Source organism: Silurus meridionalis, chromosome 4 (assembly GCF_014805685.1).
Source record: "Silurus meridionalis isolate SWU-2019-XX chromosome 4, ASM1480568v1, whole genome shotgun sequence".
Lineage (NCBI taxonomy): Eukaryota > Metazoa > Chordata > Actinopteri > Siluriformes > Siluridae > Silurus > Silurus meridionalis.
In genome coordinates, this window is record NC_060887.1 from 7,584,417 (window position 1) to 7,609,992 (window position 25,576).

The 25,576-nt window shown below is 43.1% G+C and overlaps 1 protein-coding gene across 14 annotated transcripts in view; it reads right to left on the bottom strand.

Moving 5' to 3' along the window:
• Nucleotides 1-75: 75 nt before the first annotated feature.
• Nucleotides 76-25,576, bottom strand: part of zgc:114120 (uncharacterized protein LOC619267 homolog) — a 37,810-nt gene continuing 12,309 nt past the window's right edge. For 4 of the 14 annotated variants that reach the window (XM_046846571.1, XM_046846572.1, XM_046846581.1 and 1 more), the window contains 17 exons: nt 24,684-24,707; nt 18,328-18,526; nt 17,508-17,812; nt 16,165-16,874; nt 15,960-16,049; nt 15,670-15,710; nt 14,933-14,962; nt 13,298-13,458; nt 13,036-13,211; nt 12,141-12,271; nt 11,846-11,993; nt 11,578-11,765; nt 11,187-11,422; nt 9,599-9,887; nt 9,184-9,341; nt 7,925-8,107; nt 826-6,553 (listed from right to left, as the gene is read on the bottom strand). In XM_046846571.1, coding sequence (XP_046702527.1) covers nt 6,410-6,553; nt 7,925-8,107; nt 9,184-9,341; nt 9,599-9,887; nt 11,187-11,422; nt 11,578-11,765; nt 11,846-11,993; nt 12,141-12,271; nt 13,036-13,211; nt 13,298-13,458; nt 14,933-14,962; nt 15,670-15,710; nt 15,960-16,049; nt 16,165-16,874; nt 17,508-17,812; nt 18,328-18,526; nt 24,684-24,707 — 3,213 coding nt within the window. In that variant the 3' untranslated portion in view covers nt 826-6,409. Of the gene's footprint in view, nt 268-825; nt 6,554-7,924; nt 8,108-9,183; nt 9,342-9,598; nt 9,888-11,186; nt 11,423-11,577; nt 11,766-11,845; nt 11,994-12,140; nt 12,272-13,035; nt 13,212-13,297; nt 13,459-14,932; nt 14,963-15,669; nt 15,711-15,959; nt 16,050-16,164; nt 16,875-17,507; nt 17,813-18,327; nt 18,527-21,343; nt 21,510-24,683; nt 24,708-25,576 lie in introns of those variants that run through there. The other 10 variants (XM_046846578.1, XM_046846582.1, XR_006925333.1 and 7 more) reach the window with 9 other exon arrangements.

Sequence of the window (25,576 nt, forward strand, 5' to 3'; positions counted from 1 at the left end):
ACCACACTGTCTCATTTTACTGCTGTACTGTCTGATCTTACTGTGCTCTCTAATCCTATCACACCGTCTCATCCTACCATCTAATCAAACTGCTGCACTGTCCAATCTTAGTTTACACAAGCACGGGACAGTAAAAGTATAAATAGATGTCCATCATGTCCATCAGCCAGCCATCCAGTAGCCTCCAAGTCTGGTTCTCGGTCGACCAGTGTGTTGTAACTCATCCACCTTGAGATCTGATGTATCGAGCTGCATTTTGTCTCGAACCTACACACACACACACAGACACACACAGGACTTCCTCTCACACCACACACAAAGGACGTGTCCACGTGTTAAAGTGGGATACGTTTGGACGTGTATCAAATTAATCAGCACTCGGAGGCCGGAGTACAAGATCGAACACTTTTAATACTCACAAAAACACAACAGTGAATATTACAAAACCAACAGTCTCTGGTTCAGGTTCATATTTCTACCCCTTTACCTACGCCCACCCCACCCCACCCCCCACCAAAGAGCAGCATTATAATTATAATAATAATTTCTCCGTACACTGTATTTGTTTCTCTCAAAAAAAAAAGTGCATTATCGGTCTAATCACACAGTTATTCTGTAAACACTCGACACAAAGGATGAGCTACTGGAGATCTAGCAATATATATATATATATATATATATATATATATATATATATATATATATATATATATATATATATATATATATATATACACACACACACACACACACACACACACACATACACATCGCTCGTGGTTTTATCAACTGTGTAAATCGTTAGTTGGTCTTTTTTTTTTTTTGTTACATGATTACAGACGACAGGAAAGCGAGTGGGATCGGCCCACAGCGACATACGCGATCGTGTTTTCACTGCAAACCAAACATTATATTTTCCGTTATTTATTTATTTTTCCATACAGACGTAATTTCTATTTTTACACACACATTAAAAAAAAAAAAAGTTGCTTCTGCATGCAGACGTCAGGTTCAGTGTGCATGCAGCTTCGCCAGCAGATCTCATTTTATGGGATTTTCCGCTCTGTAAGACGTGGAACGATGTGGATTTCCACTGCACAAGCTTTACTAGACTGCGTCTAGACCCCTACCTTCCCGGCCATATGTGCTACGAGTCTAAACTGTTGAAGCATTGTAGACATTTTTCCTTTACTTGAATCAGAAGACCTGAATCTGTTCCAGCAACCGGCTCCATGAAGATATTCTTTCCATGGCTTTGACGACTTAAAAAATCTCCTGCTTTAGGAGCTCCTTTGGCACAAATCTCCACCAAATCGAGTGGAACACCTTCCCAGAGTGGAGCTTAGAACGTTAGAACAGCAAATGTGGAATGGGACGTTCACGTACCAATCTTTTGTGCAGATGTCCACAAACGTTTGGCGAAAAATTTGATGAAATTATCTATATCAGATTAACATCAGGACTGTGTCAAAGGTTTAGAAAGACACGAAGGAACAGTGAGGACCCTGAACCACAGCAACGCTAACAGGATAAAAAAATAATAACGCAGGCCTGTATTGTAAAGAGGGCCGGCGCTAGCTATAGGCGGAGCGAGCAATTGCCTCGGTCCTCAGAATTCGATAGTGGGGGCCTCAATACTATTGGGACAGAGGACAGGGCAGCAGAAAAGCAGCCCTAACTACAGCAACACAAGACAAAAAAATGTACAGCCTGAATGGGACAAAAAATACAACCCTGAAAGGTGACAAATTTAACAAGACAAAAAGCAATGCAGCCCTGAATGGGGACAATCTAACAAGACAAGAGCATAAAGTCCTGAATAGGGGCAACTCTAACAAAAGGGGGCAACTCTAACATAACAGAAGCATGCAGCCCTGAAAGGAGACAACTCTAATGAAAAGGGACAACACTAAAGAAAGGGGACAATGCTAACAAAAGGGGACAACACTAACAAGACAAAAGCATGCAGCCCTAGGAGGAGACAACACTAACAAAGGGGGACAACACTAACAAAAGGGGACAACACTAACAAGACAAAAGCATGTAGCCCTAGGAGGAGACAACACTAACAAAAAGGGACAACACTAACGAATGGGGACAACACTAACGAAAGGGGAGCGCACTAACAAGATAAAAGCATGCATTCTTTAAAGGAGACAACTCTAACGAAAGGGGACAACACTAACAAAAGGGGACAACACTAACAAGACAAAAGCATGCAGCCCTGGGAGGAGACAACACTAACAAAAAGGGACAACACTAACGAAAGGGGACAACACTAACGAAAGGGGACAACACTAGCATAACAAAAGCATGCAGCCCTGAAAGGGGACAACTCTAACGAGACAAAAAGTAGACAGTGCTGAACGGAAACAACTCTAACAAAACGACAAAAGCATACAGCACTCAAAGGGGACAATTCTAACAAGAAATAAAGTAAACAGAGCTAAATGAGGACAACTCTAATGAGACAAAAGCATGCAGCTTTGAAAGGGGACAACTCTAACGAAAGAGGGACAATTCTAACAATACAAAAGCATGCAGCCCTCAAAGGGGGCAACTCTGATGAGACAAACAAGCAATAGAGACCTGAAAGGGGACAACTCTAACAAGACAAAAGCCCTGAAGGGACAAAAAGCAGCACAGCCCTGAAGTATGGCAACAATAACGAGACAGAAAAAAACAACACTAGACTCCACCAGAGTATGAATGTAAAATAAAAACGACTCGCAATTAAAAATACCACAAACGCAGAGACAGAAAAGGGGGCGGGGCTTTCCGTATGCATCTTCCATCGTGTAAAATCCCATTGTCCAATCGCATCTCGAGCACCTCTGATTGTCTTCACCTCATTTTCTGTGCTGTCAAGTGTTTATAAAAAAAAAAAAAAAAAACAATCATGCGTAAAAATCTTCGCAGGAAAACGGGGGTTTTATCACTTTTTCCGATTCTTGTGCAATCGTTCTTTTTTTAAATTCAATTCTTTTATACTCGTAATTCATCATGTATAGCGCATTAGCTTCCTGGAACACTCTTCATGAAACAGGTGCTTCTCTCTCTATAGCTAGATATCGATTTATTCAAACTTTCGATTATTTCACGTGTTTCTGATTTTCCATGCACTCGTTCATTCTGAAATACAAAAATACAAAAATGATCCTAATCATACAAACACTTTATATATATCTATATATATTTATATATGTTTGATAAACACAATTTTGGTAATAAATACATCTAGATCAATCACAGTCGTCACAGTTGCGGAATTCGTAAAATGCTCGCCCATTTTTTTCCCGGCCTTCACAAACTCTTTTTTTTTTTTTTTAAGGTCATGCACTGAAGCCACAATTCAAAACAGTACGATCAAATACATACGTGTTTTTTGGCCAAAAGTATTGGGACACCCGGCTTATCCAGACTTGTGCGCTTCTGCTTCCAAATTGTCAGCCCAAAAACCTGAAGATCGTTTTGGCTGTTTTCGGATAGCATGGAATTCTGCCTTTGCCTAAATGATCAGATTCGAATCTTGTTCCGGAATAAAAGTGCGACTGTGAACAAGCTTTACGGGTTTGGGACGAGGTGGAGGATCCCCATCTCTGACCTTGAAACACCTTGAGTACCCAACGCCCTTCTTTGGGCTGAATAAATCTCCACAAATTTTTCGCAAAATCTAGTGGAACATCTCAATGGAGCTTAACAGATAATGGGGGACTCAACGCGAGATGTTCAATCTTATGCTCGGGTGTCCACGAAGTTTTGGCCGTACCGCGTATATAGCGCTGGCGCCCAACGAAAAGAAGCCACGTTTCAATACAATATGACATTTAATTCGTCAATAAAGTCTTGTTTGGAGTTGCCAGTTTTCAGACGAGCTGAAATCCTTCATGGTCCTGATGATGGTGATGATGATGCTATTTTACTGTACATACAGTGACACATTATTACATTAATCACTCTAACTTACCCTAATGTTTTAGAATATAACGTGTCGCCATTCGGTTTTCTACTCAGTGTCCTGGCGCATGCGTCGTCCCCACGCTTCGCTTCAGCGTCTCATCACCTTGGATAGGATCAGATCTCAGGCGAAAAACAGAATGAAGGACAGTGATAGGCTGAAATTAATGCCATTCATGAAAAAAAGAGGTTGCGATTGGCCAGAAAGGGGGCACGGGGAATCGGTTTGCAAAAAAGGAAAAAGTGCCTCAGGGGGAGGGGAAAAAAAGTAAAGAAAACAGAGCAGATCTTGATATTGACTTCTGAAGGATTAATTGCAAGTCTTCAAGGTTTGAGGATTTGAAGGACAGTTGGCCAAGTATGGTCTCATTTCTTTGGGTTACACCCAGTGCATGCATTTCATTCGAGAGAAGCGAGAGGAAAGAAGTGCGAGCATGAAGCAAGCAAGTGAGAAGAAGGTGAGCAAGGATGGAGAGAAGAGAAGAGACAAAAATGTTAGTTGTATCTCATGGATAAAAAACCTGTCTCATATGATCTGTGGTCAAGGGTTTTCTGCTATTCAGTAATCGTCAAAAGTTGGGGCAAACCATTCAGTTTCAATTCATTAGAATAAAGAAAAGCCAAAAAACGCCCATCAGAAGGATGAAAATTCCCTGGAGGTATGCTGTGACCCCTCAAAAACATCAAATCGAATCATGGGTTCCTGGTCTAGACTTCGAATCCATCACAACCTTGATATAATATATAACAATATGTTTCTGCCACCATCAGCCAATCAGATTTTGCTCATCAACGATCCCTTGATCATTTTATGTAAAATGTAAAAAGTGCTTGGACCCCTAGAAATCGCTGCTCAGAACATGTAGATTAGCAATCTAATCCGACGAAAGTCAGTAACGCTCAACTCGGCTAGATGCTAATCAAGGGCTTGAGGAGCCATCCGAGCAATTGTACGTTTGATTTTTACAACCACGCCAACATTCGCTACATTCAGCACAAGGGGGAATGCCAAATTAGCGAGACCTTTGGCTGGGTAGGAGGCAAAAGCCAGGTGGCTCTAGTGCATCTCAGACAGATGGTTTGCATCTACGTCATGCTGAGGTTTCCGTTGGCGAGGCTCAAATCGCACGGCGCATGCTGACCTGACCGAATGCCTCGCTAGGCTACAGAGAAACACAATGAAACCGTCTTAATCAAGACCCGAACGATAATACTGACCATGGCTCTCCTGAGACATAAATCAAAGTGGGTACTGTTTGAAGTTTTGTCAGGGGTTGGGTCTAAAAGACCTAGTCCAAGTTCTAAACACAACCAGTACCTTCCCACCCCACAATATTTCCCCATTGGGGACTTGATAAGGTGTACAATGTTTTGCTGAGTAGCTTTTTTTCTGAGGTAAAAGTGTTTTCTAAATGGATCTTCCTGCACTAAAACTGCTGCCGAGATCATAAAGTACATCCCAGGATCTTCCTTGTCACCCAGAAGAAGCTGTGTTCCCTGTTGGAGTCTGGTTCCTATCCAGGTTTTGCTATTTTCTCCTTGGATCAGTTCCAGGGAGATCAATCTGGTATGCTTGCAAGCTAATGGTTTCAAAGTTAACTAATAATCTTTCTGTCCTTTTTGATCGTTTGCTTTCTTTGCCACAAGCCTTTGTGCTCTGACGTTGCGTAGTTCAAGAGTCTTGAGAGTCTCTGGACGGCTTCCCAATTCTCCGCTTCATCCACGGAGGTTTTTTTCTTTTCATCTTTGTACGTTCTGCATTCGTTCACAGTTTTATCCTTTACTCAGAAGTTTCACAAGCGGGTTTAAGGACAATATTAGTTGGGACGGATAATGGAAATCTGCTGCTTGTGTTGGTTTGGCTAAATCCACTGATTAGCACCATATAACTACATGCTAGCGAAATGTGTTTTAATTTATATACATCATTTTATGTTAATACTTAATGTTTTGGGGTTGTTTTGAAGCTACCTCACTAATGCTATTGGTGGGTTTTTTTTTTTTTTTGGAGGTCACAGCATACTAGAAAAAGCTGTATGGTGAAAGTCTATAGCGACGATGAGACAAAGGCAGAAAAGCCCCGCGGAGCAATTTGTATGTAGGGAAACGATTACAGGACCCTGTGTTTTGGTCTCGGTGGACTGCAGACAGACACAGGAGTGCGAGAAAGAAGGTGAAAATAAAAGCAACCCTAAATGATGTAACAGGGACTATGTAGGGTTTGGAGGAAGAAAAAAATCAGGGTCAGCTGATTGGTTGGACCCCTAGTGGAGAGGTAGACATCATGGCTATGGTCAAGACAAAAAAAATTTTTCCCAGGTGATCGTAATTGTGCTTAACTGTCAAGTCTCCTTAAGTGCTAGCAAAAACTGACTAGCGCTCAGCTAGTCAGGGTAGGGTTGCTAGCGTAGCAGGTAGCGTTCAGTCCTAGCTCTCGGACGTCAGGGGGCTGTCAGAAGTGAAATACCTGCTGCTGGCCCTGCTGCTCACGCTGCTTCCTGTTCTTCTGCTCCAGACCACCCTGCTGTAGCTGCTTCAGGCGAGATGAGGACGAGGACGCTGGCGTTTTCGCCGACCCTGGAGGAGTTCCCGCGTTCTGGATGTGGAGGAACAAAATATTTAAGATGATAAAAGAAGAATAAAAGATGTTTGATGTAGGACATAAATAAAGGAAGAAGCAGGAAAACATGCTCTATATGCACGGCCTTCTGTTGTGACAGCTCCACCAGGGAAGGAACATATTATCCCAGTCTGGGAACACACACTTCACGTGACGCTCGCCCACTCACACACATAATGTCTAAACAGCGAAGATGACACTCTTGTATATTACACGAGCAGCCACAACATGCGTCCGCAATACGCCCAGGATGAAGTCGTCCCAAACACAAACGGAGCCTTAAAAACTGATAGGACGAATGAGAACCCGGAGCCGACCAATCAGAATGAAGGATTTAATATTTTATAATAATATATAAAGGATGTACATAGTGTAAGAAAGATGTATGTTGGAGTGTAGATATTGAGATCTACACAACTAGGGAATATAGAGGAAAGAAAAAAACAAAAGATCAAGACTACAGTGAGTTTTTGGAAATACAGGAAAAGCTCCTCCAGGTCATTAGACTGTAATGGTAACGTTTTGATTTCTTGACATTCCTTGAGTCCCGATTTGCTGTTCTAATAAACTTCTGGTTAGATTTCCCCCTAGATTTTGTGGAGATTTCATTCAGCCACAAGAGTGTTAGTAAAGGTACAAATGGAGGTGAGGTAAGTTGAGGAGGCCTGATGTGTTCATATATGTTTATAGCTCTCTAGCAGGAGATCTTCTACATATTCCAACCCATGGAAAGTATATCTTCATGGAGCTGGCTTTGTGCACAAGTGTCCTGCTGAAAAAAATGTTTTGGTCTGCTGGCTCAAGTGAAGGAAAAATCTCATGCTACATTTGTGGGGGGTCATTACAACAGCGGATGGCGACGGAATTGTGCGACGATAAAGAACAAACTTTTGGCCGTGTAGTATAGGTACAAATAAAGCACCTCTAGACAGAACCAGCCCATTCGGGCCGATCAGATTGAAGAACTCAGCAGCACCTGTGCTATCAAAGTCTGTCAAAATTTCAAAAGGTTGCCAGAGAATCAGAAATCAGATCAGGAGCATGAGGATCTAAGCAGAAGGAAAACCAGGGAATGTTGAATTAACCGGTTACCTCGAACCACAATCTGCTGCAGGTCCACTGACCCAAACTTGGAGAGTTGCTCTCGGGTCTGGTGGACTGGGGGAGACTGGTGGGCTTGGGGGTGAGGGGCTTTACCAGAACTGGCTGGAAAATCTGCCATATTGTATGTGTGTGTGCATGGCATGTGTGTAAGAAGGAATTAAGATGATAAGCTCCAAACTATTTGCTTCATTTCATTGCAATTTTTATATTAATATATATTTATCCAACCACATTTTTTTTTACCTCAAGCTCTGCTATGATCTTCTCCTCCTCGTTCTCATCTTCCCTCATCCCAGAAGCAGCGATAACCGGTGGCGTGGAAGAGGGTCGCGGGCCGTCGGAGGTCGAAGGGCGTCTGAGTTTAACGGGTGGAGTCTGAGATTGGACTTGAGCATCGGACTCACAGTTTTCGTTCTTTTCAGGTTTCTGTACAAAGACGGGCAGATGGTGCACGAGGATGTAGCTGCAATTTATGACATTTGGAGGACACGCTTATCTGGAGCGACTTATAGTTATCTCAGTTATACAGCTAATCTGAGTAGTTGAGGGTTATGTTCTGTGCTCAATGGACCAGCTGTGGCAGCTTGGTGGTGCTGGGATTTGAACCCATGAGCCTCCGGTCAGAATTCCAACATCTTATCACTGAGCTACCACTTTCATTTGTGTATAAATGTATATAAAATCAAATCCATTTGAAGATCTGCCAATCAAATTCCAATAAAAATGGAAAAGCAGTTGTCTTTCTGCAATTTTTTCTGCTTTAGTAAGCTAGCTTGCTATTGAATGCGACAAGCTAGAAGAATATGAAACAAGACATTTAGACACGATTCTCCCCAAAGAGCCCTAATTTGCATGTGAAATCTACAAATGTTTAATCGTTAATTATGCAGATCAGTTAGAATAAAACAATTGTGTGAATAGTGTCGCATGCAAACAAGAGTTTGTGGATACCTGACTATTCAGTCCCTGTTTGCTGTTAAAATATGGAAGATCCTCCACAAAATTTTGGCATGTGCTCGTGGAGTTTTGTGTAGATTTCATTCATCCACAAGGGTGTTTTAAGTCAGGTACTGATGGAGGTGAGGTGAGGAGGCCTGGAGTGCAGTCAGCATTAACATTAACCTCAAAGGTGTTTCATTAGAGTTTAGCGCTCTATAGAAGGCCAATTAAGATCTTTCACTCCAGTCCAAGTGAAGCATTTCTTTACGGGGCTGGCATTGAGAAAATTTCACTTTTGTTGTGCCTCCAATTTTGGTGAACAGTTTGGGGAAGAAGCACATATGGATAGAAAAGTCAGGTGTCCCAATACTTTTGGCACTATATTGTCTCATAGTATATATATATATATATATATATATATATATATATATATATATATATATATATATATATATATATATATATATATAAAACTCACATCCTGTGTCATGTCATGCCACAAGGAGCAAAGATGAAAGCACCCCCCTCCCCCCCCCAAAAAAAAGGATAAATGTATTCCTCACATTGATGCTTTTGTTAACGATGACGACCTCGCCACTGCTGTTGGTCGTGAGCCTGTGGCTCGATGGAAAACTGCGGCGTGGTGGTGGAGGTGGCGGAGACTTGGACGGCTTCTCCGTGCGATACCGCGGAACGGTCAGCTCCCCTACGGTCGTTCGGTCTACACAATCCAAACAAATGCACACAAGATAAACTGGTCATATGGGATAATTGGTATGTTGTAACCCTCTGAGATATTGTTATTGCAAATATTAGAGCAATTGCGCCAATATTGCGGCATGATTCAAAAAACTGTCTCGTTTCCGCAAGAAAAACAAAGGTCAGGGTCTTGAGCAGAACACCTCTTAAGGGATTTTCGCTTTGTTTTAGCATGTAAAACCTGGAGTTCGGATGAATTGGTTTTGCTAGCGGAATTACCTGATTCTCTCCGTTGAATGCCTTCCTTCCCGGCTGGTTTGGGTGGCGGCTTTCCCGGCTGGTGTTCAGGCGTACAGCTTGGTGTGGAGGACGGTGAAGCAGGTTTGGGTAAAGAGGAGAGGTGCGGTTTCGGAGGCACCGCCGGTTTGGTGATCTGCTTGGCAGCAAAATCCAGATCGGGGATGGCCTTCATCAGTTCGGCTTGCGTCTCCTCCAAAAGACGATTTATGTCCTGGGCACTAAACTGGGTTAAACTTGCCCGCTTTTCTTCCCAGTCGCGCTCCGCTGCCTAGACACAAACGGATGTAAATAATGTCAGCGTGTGTAGGTTTAATGACGTTTCTGTGGCTTGAGGCCAACTGTAATTGTATAATCCCCACAGCAAGTCCTGGCTCTGTAATTTCAGCTGTTTGATCTCATACATTTAGTTCAACACTGTGAAGGAAACTGATTTCTGTTGCTTGTTCTATTGACTGCATTCTTTTAGTTTCACCCCAGCTCGGTGACCTAGGTTGCAACGGTCTGAGCACCCCCTCCCTCGTCGCCGTCCTCGCCCATTTATATTACAATTTTAACTTACATGAATCCAAGCAATTTTGCAATGATTATCAAATGTGTTTAACCATTTTTATAGAAGGTTGCAAATGATTTGTATGGTGTGATTTGTACCAGCCTTGTGGTGGGTGGGTGTTAGGGGGTGACAATAGGAATTTTGCCAAGGGCAACAAAAGGCAAGAATTGGCCCAGTCTGACTGTCAGATTGACTCTCGTGTAAAGTCTTTTTCGCCATTAAAATCCTCCAGGGTCAACAGTTTGATTAAATCAGAGAAAATATTATTATTATTTAGTATGTATCAGAGGGACACTTCTATTGGTACAAGGGGACAAAATAAAGTAAAATGCTTCTGGAATTGATATTCCGGCCATGAAAATCAAAATGAATTCAGGGCACTTCCTACTAACAGGCCGACAAAATCTTAAACTCAGTGCCTCTTAAACTCTTCTATATCAGTTACCACTTGACATTGAAGTTCTTCATTAGTATTGTTGGAGTGTCCTACTTTTCACAAACAAATCTGCACAACTTCAACCAAGATAAATCCTTATGCTTAGAACTGTCTGGGTGAAACCTCTGGAGTAGGACAGATACCACCACATTATTATTTTTACTGTAGTTGTAATGCAGATACCACACCCAGATGTACGGAACTAGACACCACACCCAGGCCTGATTCTAACGGCAAGTCTCAGTGGCCTCAATCCAGACCAAATGCAGTTATATTTTTTATTCATCTTTGTCTATTTCTCCTTAAATTCACCAAAGGTGGCCCTAATGTGAGCAATACACTCCTTTGACTTGGCAAGGTAATTTCATGAGTATTTATTTTTACAGGCTGGATACAATTCTAGAACTGAAAGTTGTATAAACTGTTATTGCCTGTAAGCTTCAACCAAATATTGAGGCTACAGAAGATCGCAGTTACCAAGTCGCCTACACTTGGTCTTATAAGTCAATTGAATGTATCTTTTTTCTGAAGAGCAAGGACACCCACCACACCAATAAAGCAATACCAGAAGTCTGCATTACCAGACGAACTTCCACGGACACTCCTTTGTCAGTTTCTCTCCGTGAAGGCAGATCCTCGATTCCCCGGCTCTTTGGTGTCCCTGCTGAGGTGACATCCTGTTCAGGCAGGCTGCTGTCTACAACTCCGGTGCTTGCCAACCAGTTTCCAAGAGTGGTAGTGCCTGCTAAACCAGCCGCACCACTCAGACATGAGCCCAGACTGGTGCCGAGAGCACAAGACAGGCTGGCACCGGAGCCTAAAAAGAAAGCTGAGTCAATTTACAGTTTACATTGACCGATTCTTAAGAAAATCCAGATAATGATGACAGGAGTTTGTCACCTAATTTACAGACTAATCCTCCAGGACTTGGAAACCTGTGTCCTAATCATTTATACAAATAAAATATAGTACCTAAGCTGGCAGAGTTGGTTGTCAGGGAACCTGACAGAATTGTAGTCCCCGTTAAAGTGCCTGTGAAGTCGGGTAGACTGGTCAGAGACGGACTTGTTAGGATGTCCAAATCACAGCTCTTTGTAAAGTCAACATCTAAGGAGCTGTCAAAGTCTTCCGGCGTCTTCCATAGGCCCTCGGATACCTGCCTGTTAGCAGGCAAATACACTTTTAAAATCTGTAGCGGATTTCTTGGATAAATTTGTGTGAATGTTTGTGCATGCACTACCTCCTAAGCATTGCAAGTGTATCTGTGACGTTTCTGCATCGTTTCAGTAAAGCATCCAGCCTCAGTGGTTCCTCCTTCAAAAATTTCACTGCCTCGACCTCCACTCGCAGCACCACTCGCATTTTACTTTGCAGCGTCGGAAATTGATCTGGACAAACACAAACCCCCACAAGAATTCATATAATACAATATAGCGTAATTTTAAGTCCTACCAGTTTGGGTTCAGGCTGTAAGCATTATCCTGGTTTCTAATTGGCCCTTTTTGTTTTTTTATATGTTCCGTTCCTGTACTCACTCTTAAGCTTGGTCAGCGTCTCTCCAAGCCTCCGGAGCTCTTGGCTTTTCTGTTCCACTTCCTGTTCTGTCACCAATCGATGGTTTAGCCCTGCTCCCATCTTCATTTCCTCCACTGAACGTTCCAAATCACTGTTACCACAAAAGCATACATGCAAGACAACATCGCAATTCGATAGTCCCACAATCCACACTGTCCCATATTAGCGTTATGTTTTTTTTGTTGACTTACTCACTAAATCCAAGAAATTGTTACTTTGGATCCTTTGTGCAATGCAAACTCTAGCCCATAGATTGCAGGCAAGAGAGTTATTATGCGTACCAGACAAATTAATTAATCAATTTATTTACACTATCATGGAGCCTATAAATAGAGCAAAGTGGAACAAAAAAATGGGGTTGCATTTGAATAAAACACGCTCACAAAGCAAAACACAATTGCAAGTGGGTCAAAGTCATAGCGGCTGCTTAAAACGCACAAATGATCGCCTTTTCACTCATTGAACAAAAACAGTTAGCTACAACTGCAGAGGTAATGTTAGCATTAGTCAAGTTAAATAGTTAGCTAGCTAATACTAATGTAACATGTAAAACAGAATATTTTTTAACCAATTGATTATTCGAATAAAACGATAAATTCACCAGCAAGCTATTTCACTAGCAAACATTTGGATAACCGCTAGTTTGCAAGCAAGCTTGTCTGGCTGTTGTGGTTCTTAAACCAAGTAGCCTAGTTTGTTTAATCTACTAGCTAGTATTAGGCATATTATGTAAATAGAGCTGAGAAAAGGTTTGGATATCATGATATCATGTGATCCCAAGGGCCCATCCTCATATCCATAAGCTAGTGAGGCAGGTTAAGACAGTAGTGAAATATTATAGGAAACACAGCTCACTGTAGCTGCTGTATAATCAGTTCCTCTTCGTTGAGATAGCGCAGTCTCTCTTCCTCCACAAGGAGGCGCTGGCGTTGTAGAGGATCCTCCTGCGTCCGAGACGCTTCGATAAGGCAAAGACCCAAATCGGCCTCAGCTTGCCGCAGCAGAGTATGCACCGAGTCTTGATTCTGCATCTGAAAGCATGCAAACCAAATCAAATTCTTTACCAAGCGTCTTTTTAGAAAAGGTTATAGCTGGAATCCTCCATCACGGAGCGCACCTGTATTTTGCGTAACTGTGACAGCTGCTTGCGTAGCTCCGTCGTACTCCGTTGCAAGTCGCTGAGACGCAGCTGCATTTGTAAGCGAGACATTGTAATCGGCTGAGATGTCCCGGTGGGCGGCGGGGGCATTAGGGCCAGGGGAGCCGAGGGAGTCGTGGCTGGCCGGGAGAAGAATCGAGGTCAGGAAACAGCAAGTGGTAAAGCATAGCAACTCCAGGTAGGATTTTGGTTGGCTGGAAATTTTTTGACTAGAAATTCTTAAATGGTAGCTGATGTAAAATAATAAAGAATAACGAGTAAATTAGTTCATCCTTTCCGCTTCGGTACATTGTCTTCCCCTCAGCGAACTTGATACAGATCTACTGTATCTGAGGTTTGCTTCACCACAACACCTCTGTAGATTCTGCATGCAACAGACATCTACATTCCCTTCAAATTATGTCAAACACACATGACTTGCATCCAAGCAATGTCCAGGTCATCAGCACTATTGGTCACTTCGGGGAAAGAAAAAAGGGAACACAACATGCCGCTGATGAAACCTCGCTCTACGGTTCATTCCAGTGGTCAGGGGTTGCAGTACAAACATTCCATGATGTTTTGGGTTAAACACACTTGCTTACACACACATTGTAACACATTGGTGTTCCAATCTCAGGGATCAAATTTTCCCTGACTCCATTCCGTACAATCTAGAACAGGTACCAGGTCCTCTGTTTTTTATTTAATCAGTTATGAAAAACTACTACAGGGTTCCTACGCATTTTGGAAAAGTATGAAAAAGTATTTCAATTTCATTTTATATTCCATTCCTTTCTATTTTATTTTTCAAACAAAAACGTATCAGTGTGGACGTTGCCAAAAGGTGTTTTTGTTAATGGACTTTAGTTCTGTTTTGTAGTTTCTTGGTGAACTGAACATGAACAATCCTTCTGTTGCTTTACAGTTTAATAATATGTTAGGAAGCTGGGGTCAGAGCACAGGGTCAACCATGATACAGCACCCCTGGAGCATACAAGGTTAAGGGCCATGTTCAAGGGCCCTAATGTGGCAGTTTGGTCATACCAGGGCTTGAACCCCAAACCTTTCAATTAATAATCCAAAGCCTTAACCACTAAGCTCCTACTTCCCCTATAGATATGTCCCTATAGTAACAAGTACTGCGCGTGACTTCTCCATTCCATGACAAGCTGAGTCTGATTACCTGGTGGTATTTCAATGCTTAAGTTAATGTTGGACTTCTGTTTGGAAGGTTTTGAGTTTAAATCCCAGCACCACCAATCCACCATTTGCTCTGCCCATGAGCAAGGTCTTAAATCTCAACTGCTCAGTTGTTTAAATTAGATTAGGGCATCTGCCAAATGTGTGGAAACTTTCGTAAACTTGGACATTTCACAGCATTAAAAATAACTATAAACGAATAATAATAATAAAAAGTATGCTGTGGTGCAAACTGCACCTTTGCGTTACACGAAAAAACTTTCTTTTTCAGTTTAGTCATAACTGATGAAATAAAAACAGCTCTTCAGTGGTGTTGGGGGGGGTCGACAGACTTTGGACAAATAGGAGTCAACAACATCTTTAGTGGACTGGAGTGAAGAAACAAAGCAACGCACACACACATATAAATACCTTTTTCTTTACCTTTTCTAGACCTGGCAGCTGAAACACAAAACACGGCAAGGGTTAACCCGTGTCCTTATCCCGATGAATGGAGGCGAGGTTCAGGCACCTTATTCGGAACAGGACTTTGGAGCCGAAGGTTGTGAGTTAAAACCCTACCCCACCAAGCTGCTACTCCTGGGCCCCTGTGCAAGAACCTAAACCCCATAGCTGCTCAGTTGTATGTCCTTCCTATTTTACAGAGACAGAAAAGCACCTTGGTGGAGGCGTTCTTTAAAAAAAAGAGGTACAGGAAACTTCCTGTATGGTCAGAAACACAAGAGACTCAAAATCACGACTCCTATGCGCGTCTTCCACGGGATTTAGCGAATCTGTCTGACTTGTAGCATGCAGAGAAACAGCTGGATCTGAGGGACTTGTGAGTGTGATTCATGAGTCCATAGATTCAGTGAATTCCAAGTATTTGGTGAGTGCCCTCTATGTAGAATCCTTACTGACTCAAGTGACTCAAGGGACTTGTGAGACTCGAATCCACTGACTGAGTGATTCAGACAGATTTGAATCCATAAACGGTTTCAGATTTCTCATCTCTTCTCTGTATGTTGGTCAACCAGTTCTCAATTTTGATTGGCTGGGCTGAGTAGAATATTTTTTTATATCAGAAGTTTGCACAAGATTTTGTCATGAATTGTCCCTTTTTTTTTTTGCCATATCATGCATTCACACATACACTGTACGGTACTTACTCTCAGGTGCTGAGCAGTCACTTCCTGTTTCTGCCTTGTCACTGTAGAAGAAAATATCCATCACACACTATCTACTATTAATATACATTAATATCAAGTCTCTCTTCCAAGTTCCACAAGTCTGGTGTCAAACTCTATTAATCATTTGAATGCAGACCTTCAAAACGATTCATAAAAAAACTAATATACACTTTGTCAGATTAGGTTTATGTCACTACAGGTTTATGTTTCTATCTTAGCAATGCATGTGTTATTTTTTAGGCTTCAAAGAATTGAGGAAAAGCTCTTACGGACTGTCTGGTGCCCGGGTAAGGACACTCTGGACCAGACCAGTCAAACTGGCAATCTGTTTCTCCATGGCCTCCATTCGCTCCCTGGATCTCACAAGTACATTAATCAAATTATAATTATGTTTGAATAATTAACCCTTGGTGTTGCAGAAAAAGCATTAGCAGGTTTTCTTGGCAGTTTTGAGGACAAATACTTTAAACTAACCTTGTGTCAGTTTCATAACCTGCCAGTGCCACGCCCTCTCCTCCTGCTCCACCCATAACACACATCTGGTCCAGGAGAGGGCCCCCGACTCGAGCTTTATGGCCCTCAACATACACCGTCCCATCTTTCCGGAAGCCCTGCCTTCCGGGAGATCCTCGTCCCGAGTGTCCCCTGTACGGCTCGAGTTTCTGCGGTGATGCAGGTGGCAAAGTTCGGAAGCCCATGGAGCCATAAGGCTCGGTGTAGAGCGGTCCTCCGGGCCTGTAGAGGGCAGGGTCAAATTCGCAGTGCAACGCAGCAGCCGAATACGGGCTCAGGGAACGCAGTGAACCACGTCGGAAAGCGATTGACTGGGGTGAAGCCACTCCATGGACAAGTGCATACGGATCAGCATATGCCATCTCATTTTTCAGAAGCACCACACTCTTGGATGGTGATGCTGGCACCTCTTCATCTGGTCGGACATCACGCCGCTCCAGGATGGCACTTGGGGAGGGGCAGAAGGCGGGGTGGTTGGGGTTCTGGTGCTGGTGCTGGTATGGTTGAGCTTGAGGGGACGGGGTTGGACCAGCATATGAGGAAGGTCGGACAGACGCATAGGACAGGCGGGAGTGTGGACGAGACGGGGAGGCTGATGGAGAGGAGGACGAAGGGAGCGCATTCAAACGGCGAGTGGGAGAAGAGTCGCGTGACGTGTATACCAGCTCCCTCTGGTGTACGAAGACAAGAAAAGAAAGAATTGAACCGCCACATAATTGCATATGGACACTTTTATTAGTACAGGAAAAGTGAAAAGTTTTAGTTACCCCTTGTGAACCCTTGTCTTTCAAACCAATTGAAATCAAGTGGGTGGGGCTGTTAACTTGCTTAAGATTGGTTGTTTATTAAGTACCATTATGAGCCTACAATATTTCCCCGGATTGTTTTGTGTTTTTATTGCTATCATCATTCAGAGTGTGTAAATGTGTGTGTGGTGGTGCGGGTGGCAGATGGCCGCTTCCTTAAGACCGGAGTTAAATAATACCTACATTAGCATATACTCATTTTTCAAAAGTACACCATATGGTCTATCATTGTAAGTACTGACAATATAAAAAAAATTTTAATAGCTGTGGGGTTTGATTTTTTTTTTTTTAATGCCAATGGCCTGGTTCTAAATAAAAAGGCTAAAGTTCACGAGTATAGTGCAGTATGAGTGTGTTGTTCAGTAGTATAGTGCAGTATGAGTGTGTTTTACAGTAGTATAGTGCTAGTATGAGTGTGTTGTTCAGTAGTGTAGTCCAGTATGATTGTGATGTTTAATAGTATGCTATATTTTGAATATCAGTATGTTGGACGCTCACCCGCATGTCTCCATTGGCAACGTGGCCGTGGTGTGCATGGTGGTGCTGAGTGTTGTAGGGTGTGTCTCGGCAGTAGATCTTGAGGACGCAGCGGTCATGGATGCGGCGAGGGTCGTCCAGCTCATAGAAGACGTTGCGTGCCTCGTCTTTGATGAGGATGGCGGTGGCAGGCGATCGGAGCGCACTCATGTTCAGCTGCTGAGGGAACACGTGAACGATCAGCGCGTGCAGAGTCTCCATGCTGCTCAGCTCGTGGCTGAGGTGAACCCGCCGTGTCTCATCACCAAACTGCAGGAACAAAACGCCTGAGGAGGGTAGGAGTGAAAAAGAGAGTGAGAGACGGCGGAGTGATAGGTCAGGAGTAAAAGATCAGAGAGGGAGGAGAAAAGTCTAACAGCAGATTAATTGCTTTTTGTGAGTGCAGCCAATGTTAGGAGAAATCTCGTGGGAGGGATTTGGCCTCTCTCTGAAGAGGACAGTGTTCACCGTTTAACAAAAACCCTGGGTGTAAATCTCGCCTCTCAGTATGCCTCTCCTCTGAGCCCTCCTGCCAGGATTAAAAGGCTCCTGTTTATGACCAATGTTTACAAAATGACTGTCTTATGATTAAAAAAAAAATAAAAATACATAGTTTTTTCTGGGAAGCTGAGAACGCAAGATGCAGTGAATCATCAATCTGATTTGTTGAAAGGCAAATTGTATCTTTCTACCTTATCATTATACCGGCTGGCGTCTTTTTTATCTACGTTTCATCACCCTGAGAAAGGAGCCCTTACAATGTGGCGAATGTGTACGTATGTAGGTGCTGTTGAGGTTGTACCTGGTGGGCGAAACTTGTTCTGGCTGGGAGAGCGAGCTAGTGGCAAGCTCTGTCTGAGCCGGTTGGAGCGGCTAAAGCCAAGGGCGAGGTCAGCGTCGCCCATGGTCTCGAGGTTCTCCGCTGAGGCGTAGAACGAGCGTCCTCCACCCTGATCGGCAAGCGAGTGATGACCTCCACCGCTGGCACGTGGAGTCCTCGCCTACAGAGAAAGAGCTTAAACGTGACACCTGTTTTACCAGTCGGCATAAATCGTACGTTCTTGATGTAAGACTAATCTAGAACTATCTAGTATTTGTCAGAACTTTTGAGGTCCTATGGAAAATGAAATACATCACTGGAAGGAAGCGCTTCAAGGGGAACAATACTTGAGCTTTTTTCCCCCCATGAGAAAGTCTTCAGGACTTTCTCATGTGGAGGAAAGTCACATGACTATTCAAGGAATTTCATTCAAAGTCGAGGAACAGTATGTCTATCTCAATTGAGCAAGCGCTCGTGGGCTTCGTATAGACTTATAATAGATTTTGGTGCTGATTCAAAGGTCACAGCAAGGTCAAAAGTGTGAAAGTAGCAGTTTCTTCCTTTTCAATGTGGTTTTGAAGAATGGCTCAGAAAATGAGTAACAAGAACGACTAGACGTTTGACAACATGTCTGGCAACATGTGAAATGATGGCGGAAATCTGATTGATAGAAACTCCAATGTAAACAGACACTCCTGGAGGCATTGCAGCTGGGAGAAACGCAATAAAAATAAAAATAAGTCAGGGATTCTGACAGGCTTTGGTAGCACTGACAGCCCACCATTAGCTGAACTTGTTACTTCAAAGAGATGCTGGTTGCTAAAAGGACGATTAACTCGGCTCACTCGTGAAACAGGAAGCAGAAACCTGCCGAAATATTTGCATTTGTACAATCAAAAGTGAAATGACTTCTCGGCACTGCACTGACTTTAATTAGCTGCACTGTTGTAACAGATGTGCAGAACTCTACAATGATGCCTTATGGGAAGGTGGCGGACCATCAAGGGAGAACTTTTTGCGCATGTGTATACGAGTGTGTGGTCTTTTGGCAATGTTGGCTAGTCAAGCGGAACTAATTAGGCTCAAATGCGCAAAGGATCCTTTTGATGCTACAACACACACGCACTGTACAACTATCTTTAGAGTCTGATGTGTACGCATGAAATGACTACAATAACGTGTAGGCAGAAAGAATGCAAAAAAAATGAATATTCATGGTTATGCAAATTAGGGACAGCCTCCCGTCATTCCAACTGCACCCGTTCCCTAACTACACTGGTTACCGTGTGACGGAGGTTATTCTTTGTATTGATGAGTGTGTGTGTGTGTGTGTGTGTGTGTGTGTGTGTGTGTGTGTGTGTGTTTCTGTGCATGGACGCAGATGATGGGATTTACAGTGAATTGTGTAGAGATGGACAGTCAAACGAAGTAAGCACCGCTGCATCGTTCCCTTTAGATGGAAATTAAGTAAGGGGTTAAATCCCACAAATTGGTAATGTAATAAGCCGGTAGTCAAATGTCGACACAAACACACACACACACACACGTGTTAAATCAGGACTACAGAGTCGCAGCGGCTGTATGAGCAGCTAATTAACCTCAGGTTCTAATGATTAACAAGCTAATTATGATAACGGCAACCCTATTGATCACTGGCGCAGTGTTTTCCAGGATGTCGGGGGTAACTACAGGTCATCAAAAGGAAAGTTTTCTATGGCTTTAACCTGTGCTGCCTTTCACCAATGTGAAGAGTGACAGAATCATAAGGGATATATTATTACAGTGTGCAATGGAACTCTGGAACCAGGACAGCTTTGCAAACCTGTGTTTGGCAAAGCACCAATTTGGGATTCACCTCCTGCTCTCAGGACAGGATCTATTTCAGCGTGCATCAATAAACCAATACGCTGCATTATTACTGTTAAACGATCTTAAATGAATTGCTAGCACTTTTCAAAAAACTTTTCATGTCCACACAGGAAGGGTAACTGACGGCTCAAAAAGTTTCCATGAGCTATGATTATCAGCTTCTGCAGTTCTAAATTGCTCCTAACAAGCCTACAACTTTTGTTTGTTAAGGGAGTTCTACATTTTGACCTGATCTCGAGGTTCGGCCCTGGAATTACCATCGCTGCATTATTTAAATCCAATGAGTTCGTATTCCCATTCCCTAGTGGCCAAACATGGAAACTGCAAAAGGGACTAATAAAAAGTTGGAGGAAAAGTTGCAATATACTTGTCACATGTACATGAAAATCTTCTTCGTTTATCCCAAGGATGTTAGCTGGGGTAAGAGCCCATGGAGCACAGAGTGTAATAAAAGCCTTTCTCAAGGGCCCAAGAGTGGCAGCTTGGTAATACATTTGAGATTGGGGGTTGCATCTGCTCTAATACATTGTAGTTCTGTCTAAAATTTAAGCATGTAAGATTAAGTTAGTATAGACTAGGCATGTAGCTCTTTGGCTAATTATGTTTTTCCGCTAGTATTTTAATCAGGTGATAAATGGTTTATTAGTTAACAAACACTAGGTTAATTATCAAGAATAAGGTGACGCCATTGCTAGCAGCCAACATGGTTGATTAAGTAGTGAATCTAACAAGCTTTTGGAAATATGGTCTGAAGTGTGCAAACAGATCAGTGGCAGAAACTCTGCAAAATGAAGAGACTCTGGAGACTGTACTGTTCATTACTGGTCCAGACTGCCAGCTCATTAAGCACTTTGATGTTACCTTAGCAACAGTCCTCTCAGCGCAAACCATCACAGTATAATTGACAGCACATAAGCTGGTGGAAACCGCTGGAGACGGAACAAAAAGCACTTGTCTTAAGTTTGTGCGGAAAAAAAGGCACAAAGTTTGTGTGAACCTCAACAGAAAGATGCATCATCGAAGTGCATCGAAGAGACGAACAATAAACCGTATTAAAAATAAACCAGAAACTCCTGCATTTTCTCAGAGTGTCAGGACGATAGAGGCATCAAGTTATGGGTCCCCTTACCTTCCACAACCTTCACCAGAATAAACAGGTTACTGAAGATAAATTATAGTCATGAACTTTGGTTCCAGGCCCATCCTGGATTTAAGGAACATTTATAGTTCCATAACAGGGCATACTTAATTCCACTAATAGGGTCTTCAAACGTGAAGCAAACTTGAAGTCCAAAAGGGAGATCCAACCCTTAAAAAAAAAAAAAGAGCCGTTTTTAAAATAAACCAGAATCTCCTGCATTTTCTCAGAGTGTCAGGACGATAGAGGCATCAGCTCATGGGTCCCCTTACCATTCAAAAAGATCAAATAGTGCAATATCTTCACAAGATGATAGGTGTATCTCTCAATCTTCAGAGCCGACACTGAAATCCCATTTCTCATTATGAAGATCTCACAACCTGATTTGCTCTGTCCCTGCCATATGGTGTGTATATAAGAAGAACAGGAAAAAAAAAAAAAAAAAACTTTGGAAGCAAGGTTTGTTGAATACTCAGAATAGAAGCTCTGTTTTTCTAGATTTATCCAAAAGTCAGAGCAAAATCTGACCCCTTCTCAGCCACACAGCAGATGGGACCGCCCAATAATCAGGCGACAAAGTACCAAGGCCGTTCTACTTTTTCCTGTAACTGCTTTGAGGGAAACTAAAGCACTTCCTCTCACCAGACGCTGGACCGTATTTGGGGCACTAACCCAGCTGGAGTAGGTCAAGGATCCAAATGTGGCCATCTGTTTCCCTCTGTACTGTAGCATAAATCTGGTTCTTCTCTTTTCCCTAAGGGAGCCCTCAGTGATTTTACATATTATTGAGAATTTTATTTGTACTGGGGCAGCTCCAGGTTTAAAACATTCACCCACACCCACAGGAACCTACCTCAAGAACAATATTTACAGGTAATTTCCTTGGCAGATGGAAATTAATCTAATCAACTTTGAGTCAAAGTACATGACCAGATCTTGGTCTTGGAGGCTAGGCTTGGTGATTTGGTCTTGGAGGATGGGTCTGGGATGCTTAATCCTGAAGGGTGGGTCCTGGAAGCAGCATCCTGAAGACTTTGTCTTGGAGGCTGGGTCTGGGATGCTGGATCCTGTAGGCTGGGTCCTGGGGACTGGGTCATTAGGGCTGGATCCTGGAGCCTGGATTCTGAAGGCTAAATCCTGAAAACTGGATTCTGGGGGCTGTGTTCTGTGGGCTGGATCCTGGAGGCTGGGTTTTGGAGGTTGGGTCCTGTAGGCTGAATCTAGGAGACTGGGTCTTTGAGGCTGGATTCTGGGGGCTGGGTTCTGGAGACTTTGTCTCTGAGGCTGGGTCTCGGATGCCTGATCCTGTGGGCTGGGTCCTGGGGGCTGGTTCTTGGGGTCTGAGTCCTAGAACCTAGGTCTTGGGGACTGGGTCCTCTCTAGCCTATGTCTGGGAGGCTGGGTCCTGGAGGCTGGATCTTGGCGGCTGGGTTGATGCTAAGAAAAGCGTTTGACGGTACACAGAAGGGGAAGCATGGTGAAGACCATACAGTTTAAGATGCCTTAAAATCTTTTGAAGCGAAGAGTTAAATTGGCGCTACCCCATTTCTCCAAAAAAAGCAGCAGTAAGTCAAATTTATTGCTCTGAAGTCTGCAGATTTTTGTGCTGGTCCAGTGTGCACTGCAGACAGTAAAGTAGGGAATCAGTGAGATGATGAATGCTAAGGAAATCTAAACAGATTTTTGATTCATCATGCAATTCCGTTGGGAAAATAACTGAGTGGTAAAAATGTTCCTTCGCATGATAATGACTCCCCGGCCACACTGCAGAGGCTATTACAACACACTTGAAGCCCAAGACAGATGGGCAGAACATCACTAAATCAGCCACCTCAGAGCAGAAACAAACATTGCTGAAGCCGTGTGAGATTTACTGACTGGAAGATTAATTGTTCATGAATAATTTCTCCAAGCTTGTGAACAACTGACCATCACACTCTTAACTGGGGCCACAAAGTATCGGATGCCCTTCGTATGCTGCAACCCTGTGAACCAAACCCAATCCATGTAGACATAGTTTGTGAAGGTTGGACTGGAGGATATCAAGTGTCCTGATCTCCTCAAAACTTTTAGAATGAACTAGGACACCAGCTACCTGATGGACACGTTTGTCCTATTTGAATCCATTGAAATACATGTTCCACACTGGACTAGCCGAACTGTCCTATCTCGCTGTTTATCAGAGCTTTATTTTATGCAGACAGCAGGACACAGAGACTGCGATTATAAAGGGCACTGAACCCTCAGCGTGTTACCATGAGGTCATCATGAATGACCACCAGATCCCTGTGGAGCAATTTTAAATCCCATTAGAAAACCGGGTCATTCATAGAGAACCGATCACGGCCCAGCAGATCAACAAATTACAAGAGAAAATGGTTCTTCGAAGTAGTTTTCCTATGGTGAAAGTTCCTTGCTGCATGAAGAGGAACCTTTCACGCATTATATATAGCTTTGGGGAGTATATACTTTGGTCAAAATTTTGTGGACACCCTATTACCTGATCCGTTCCACAAGGTTTTTGATGTTCTACCTGACTTTTTTCCAGCCATACTAAAGCTTCATGAAGGTATGCTTTCCAATGGATAAAAGGTGTGGAAGATTCTCCTAGAGCTCTAGACCTTTTTTGGGGTGAATTTTTCAGCTTGACTGCAACTTCAGGCGTCTTTACCTCCTCATCTATATCACACAACTAGACAAAATCGAGTGGAACATCTCATCTTCCCCAGAAGAGTGGAGCTTAGAACGGCGAATGGGAATCGGCGAATAAGGAGATGGGTGTCCACAAACTTTTGACCAGAGAGTGTCTTCAAATCATAAACAGGCTTCAGATGGAGGATTATGATACCGAGATACTAATCAAGTTACCTAGCAACTATTTCTAAAGGGGGCAATTAAACTTTCCCTAAATGTGCTGCTGTGTGTGTGTGTGTGTGTGTGTGTGTGTGTGTGTGTGTGTGTGTGTGTGTGAGGCTCCACCATTTCTCCTCTCTCCAACCGCGGAATAATTCATGTATTAAACTCAGTGTAAATGAATTGTCCTGCTGCTTATAACCTGTAATGTGATAATATAATAAACACAGGAGCCATCACTGAATCCAGGCGGGTTGTGTGTGTGTGTGTGTGTGTGTGTGTGTGTGTGTGTGTGTGTGTGTGTGTGTGTGTGTGTGTGTGTGTTTGTACACTCGGTGTGAGAGCCGAGAGATGCTGAGGTGTGCGGTTAGTGGAAACTCCAGGAAGCATGTGTGTAGATAATCTGATAAATCATGCAAACATTCAGAGGGAAAAATAGCAAAAGAATCAATGCACTCATTAATTACAGTGTACTGACCTTAAAGCTCCAGTAATGTGGTTGCTAAGGGAGAGAGAGAGAGGAGGGATGAGGGAGGGAAAGAGGAGAGAGAGAGAGAGAGAGAGAGAGAGAGAGAGAGAGAGAATATTAAACACTTACATTCCTTTTTTACAAAAAGCACTTGTCCTAGACAACTGAGTCACTAGTGGAGAGGAAGAATGATCAAAGACAAAACATTAAGACACAATGGAGAGAGAGAAAGAGTGAGGGGAGAAATTGAGGGGAGACGGAGGAAAAGAAAGAGAGGGAAGAGGGAAAAATTAGGGCGGTTGGGAGAGGGTGATAGGGAAAGAGGGGAGAAGAAGTGTAAGGGTGGAAAGAGAGAGGAGAGAGGAAGAGAAAAGGAGGTAGGGAAATAGAAGGAGAGAGGGAGGAAAGAGAGGGTAGAGAGGAGGAAGGGGTAGAGAGAGGAGAAACCGAGGGGTAGAGGTGGGATCAGAGAGAGGGATAAAGATTTTGTGGGGAGAAGGAGAGGAAGAATAAGAGATAGAAGGATGGATGGAGGAGAGAGAAGGTGAGAAGGATGGAGAGAGAAAAGACAGGAAGGAGAGGGAAAACAGATCGGGAAAGAGAGAGGAGGAAGGGAGGATAAGAGGAGAGGAGAGAGGAAGAGAAAGAGGGAAGGAGAAGGGCTATATCATTTAATATCATTCTCACAATTAGAATTCAAACAGGTGAAACACACACACACACACACATCATAAAGACGTCACACTCTCTGTTAAATTTTAGTCACAGAGACACACAGACAGATGGTGAAATCGGCTGCTGGCCTTTATTATAAAGGCTAATTACAATGCACTTGGACTGCCTAGTGGCTGTACACACACACACACACACACACACACACACACACACACACACACACACAA